The sequence below is a fragment of the Rosa chinensis genome, chromosome 5 (assembly GCF_002994745.2).
Source record: "Rosa chinensis cultivar Old Blush chromosome 5, RchiOBHm-V2, whole genome shotgun sequence".
NCBI classification, from domain to species: domain Eukaryota; kingdom Viridiplantae; phylum Streptophyta; class Magnoliopsida; order Rosales; family Rosaceae; genus Rosa; species Rosa chinensis.
This window is the reverse complement of record NC_037092.1, coordinates 26,983,696-26,987,777: the sequence shown is the minus strand read 5'-3', so window position 1 is coordinate 26,987,777 and position 4,082 is coordinate 26,983,696. Positions and strand designations below refer to the sequence as shown.

At 38.0% G+C, this 4,082-nt stretch overlaps 1 protein-coding gene across 1 annotated transcript; it reads right to left on the bottom strand.

Moving 5' to 3' along the window:
- Window positions 1–2,371: 2,371 nt before the first annotated feature.
- Window positions 2,372–3,878, bottom strand: LOC112166479 (MDIS1-interacting receptor like kinase 2; the record flags this gene model as incomplete). Its single annotated transcript, XM_024303338.2, has 3 exons — window positions 2,372–2,927; window positions 3,021–3,674; window positions 3,797–3,878. Coding segments are annotated over 3 exons (1,164 nt in total), but the record flags the coding sequence as incomplete, so codon positions are not given.
- Window positions 3,879–4,082: the final 204 nt, after the last annotated feature.

The following is a 4,082-nucleotide window of genomic DNA, read 5'->3' as shown; positions in this document are numbered from 1 at the left end:
AGTGATGAATGTTTTCCCTATGGGCCTATACTAGTTCTCATTGCTCAAGGACCCCAGTATTTTTCTCTCTTAATAAGTTAATAAAAGCGACGATTTAGCAAAAAGTGGGCCGGAATGATAAGAGGTATTTTTTGGTAGTCATATGCCTAAAGGAATGAGAAATTCTCCACTAGGCCCAATATGTTGAAGCCGAGTGTTTGGGCACATATCAGTGACTATCCACTCTCTCTCTATGGTCAGCAGCTCAGAATTTGTAAGAAAGAAAATCTTCGAATAGTTCAAATTCAAATATGGAAGTCTAGTCCAATGCCGTTTCAACATGGCACAACAGTACTATTGGATCCCAAACTTTCTTTTGAAACACAAAGGATCACATAGTCAATCAAGTGAAATGCCTCGGGGTTCAGCAATCACAGGAGTTAGACTCAAAAGAGCATAGCAGGTGTCTGTACACATGCCATATGTATTTGGTGTATTGGCGTTTTAGTATTTTCTTTCGAAGGCATTCTCGGTGTCTCTTCGGAATTCAAAATGAAGACTTCCCAGGAGATTGTTTATTTGATGAATATCAGTCTTGTTGAATAGGTTTTCCTTGAGGAATAAGCAACTGGAAACATATCAGGAACTTTCCTTACATTATCAAGGTGTTCAGAATAATTTTGGATTTACGCACAGCTCATAAAATTGATTTGACATTTTATCGAAAATGCCATGTTGCATGTTGAAAAAGAAAATCAATTTGATCCTCCCTTGGTATATATATATAATTTATATTAAAGTTTGTGATCACTCAGTGATTAGATGAACACAATTAAAAGAATATAATATAATATTTAATATAATATCAGCACAGAGAATATAAGCACAATTACTTGGGTTGCAAATTCAGGATAGAGATTCTAGACAAATTGCATTCCTCAATCAAAAGGTGATACAGATGCAGAGGCAGATGAGCCACTTATGTTTGCATTTAATTGTATATAGGTTACAACAAAACTACATAGGTTTTAGAAACGTTTGTCCAAGTTTCTCTCTCCCTCTCTCTCGTAGATGGAGGAAGAGTCATTGGTTGGAATCGATTTCACTATTGACTTGACTAATAGGACTCACCATTCTTTGGTTTCTCTGCCTTATCTGGTTTTCAGTTCATAACGTTTTGGAATTCAGATGAAGCTCTAGTTCTTTGCACAGTAATTCTTTTTAGATGAAGCTTACACAGCTTGAGTGCTTATCAGCTGTAGTTACTGCCCTTTATTTCCTTGTTTAATTCTTTGTTTATGCACATTTCGGATGAAGTGCTCTTGTGTTGGTTTCTGCCTTTCTGGGGGTGTCTTAAGGAAATGCTTTGGTGTAACTATTCAAGGAAACAGATGATTTGTAAAGATGTCAAGGCAATAGCATTACTTTGTTAGTTGTAACTCTTCAAGGTAAATAAATGATCCGTTCTGCAGTGACTTCTTATAAATGTTTCTTTCTTGCTTTATTTTCCCTTTTGTTCTGCTTACAAATGATTCCTATCCATTATGTTATTAGGAAAAAGAAAAGGAGCAGCTTGTCTTCAACCCATCAGCTATACAAATGGACTTCCTTACAGTGTTCGTGCCAAGATAACCATAACTCCATGAGGCATAAACCATATCCACATAACACGAATAATTTCTTGTTTTGGCTGGTTCGAGGGAGCCCATGTTTTGTATCTTTTTAACAAATATTTATGACCGTACCATGCCGTTAACATATCAGAGAGAACTATACAAGGACTGAATGTAACGTATGTGTGAACTCATTTTTTGGTTCCAACTACAATATATCCATTCAAAAGTCACAAAAACTTAATGGTGGAACCATACAATAGATTAAACAACAAAAAGTCACGAGGTGCTGACTGTTCTCCCTCATTTACCAGTTTTTCATCCCTTGGCAACCAATCTACAGCTTCTTCAGGAGGCACAATCATTGTAATAATCTGTGTGAGCAACCATATTGAATCATTTTAGCAGGATTCACTGTAAGCACATCCTATGCTGTCAACTCCCTTTGGCCAATGTGAAGATATATATACATTATTGTGGTGTCACCTACAAAATAAGCATTCGGAATAGGATACAATTGAGGGGAAGTATGTGTGAGACTTGTATCCTAATACTCCCCCTCAATTGTATCCTAATAGTACTTGTACCAAAACTATCAGTAGATACATGCTAATAAGGAGGTGTTAAGGAGAAGTATGTGCGAGACTTGTATCCTAATACTCACCCTCACTTGTATTCTAATAGGACTTGTACCAAATATGTAATAATGTTAACTAATTACTTACCAAATTTTGATTCACCAAAGGAGCATACATGTTTCGCAACTAGCATATTTTGTGGGCAATTTGCAATACATGATTTGCCTAACGCTGTGAAGGCAATGGTGTTTATTCTTCAACTGTGTTTCAACCTTATCAATTTTTGTAATACATTCTGCTTTCTGAAGCAGCTAGTCATTACATTTTCCTTATGCTGTAACATACTGCACATGGGCTGCTTTTTTCTTTTCTGAACTAATTTCTTGATTCATAAGTTCCTGTATGGAAATTTCATGAAGAGGCTTGGACAATCGAAGAGTACGATTCAGAAGCTCCTTCGACACATGTTCCATCGTTGGCCTACATTTTGGTTTGGACTGTAGGCATGCCAGGGCTAATGTGGTTAGCTTAACCACACTAGAAGCTACCGGTTGAATTCTGGGAGTAGATAGCCGTGGATCCAACACATCTTTCAGCATAATTTGTAAAACCGGGGGTGACTTTGTCGACATCAAGGAAGATGTTGCAATCATGGAAATCAGTTCTCCAGGATGTCTTCCCATGATTATTTCTAGGGCCACCACTCCAAAACCATAAACATCACATTTCTCAGTCACGGCCATGGTGAATGCAAGTTCTGGTTTACCAAAAACAACAAATATTAAGAAGCATGGAAACATAAAAGAATGAGAAAAAAGCGAGGCAGAGAAGCTGAGAAAGACAAGTTCACCTGGAGCAACATATCCAGGAGTGCCAGCTAACATTGTTCTATTTGAGGAATAAGGATATAAGAGTCGGGCTGTGCCAAAGTCGGATAAAGATCCCATCATCTCAGAGTTGAGAAGAATATTGCTGCTTGTCACATTTCGGTGAATGATTGGTATAGTGCAGTTTTGATGCATGTATGATAATGCATGTGCTAGGCCTTCAATGATATGTACTCTCTTGGTCCAATCCAATTCTGAAGCTTCAATATCGTTGCTTAGAACACTATATAAGCTTCCTCTTTCCTTGTATTCATAGACCAAGAACATACAACGCTTGTGCAAACAAAAACCATGAAGCTTCACAATGTTTCGATGTCTGATCTCTGATAACATTCTTATTTCATTGCTGAAACATTTGAACAGAGCCGGCTCCTCAGCTTCCCAATGGTGAAGCTTCTTCAAGGCAACTACTTTGCCGCTTGGTAGCTGTGCTTTGTAAACACTACCGTAAGTTCCGGTTCCAATACAGAACTTGATGTCAAACTCCTCTGTTGCTTCCATGATATCCTCATATGCAATTCTCCCATCAAAATTCCATATTGAGAATAAATCACCATTCTTTGGTGCTGGTCTGAAATCATATTGGTTTTTCCTACCGCGTTGACATAGAGTCACAACTAAATACCCGAAACAGAAAACAGCTAAGATGATGGTGCCATGAACAAAGATTTTCATATGCAGCAGCATGTTTATGCTACTAGAATTGGATGGAGAAGAGTGGAGGATTTAGGAAGAGTACCTATGTCATATGGGATGCTACCGCTGAGACGATTCCCACGAAGTTGAAGAAGAACTAGTTTGGGGAGAGAGAGAAGTTGAATTGTTCAGAACCTAGCTATATGGAAATCAGGGGATATATTACTCTTTTATGGTATGGTATTGACTTGACTTGGCCTAGACTTGTATTGCTTAAAATGAAACAAATGCATTGTTGACTTGTGGATTAGGCTTGGCCGCTTGGCACGATACAGATGAATAACGTACAGACGAAAGCCAGGCTAGTTAACGAAAGCCAGGCTAGCTAT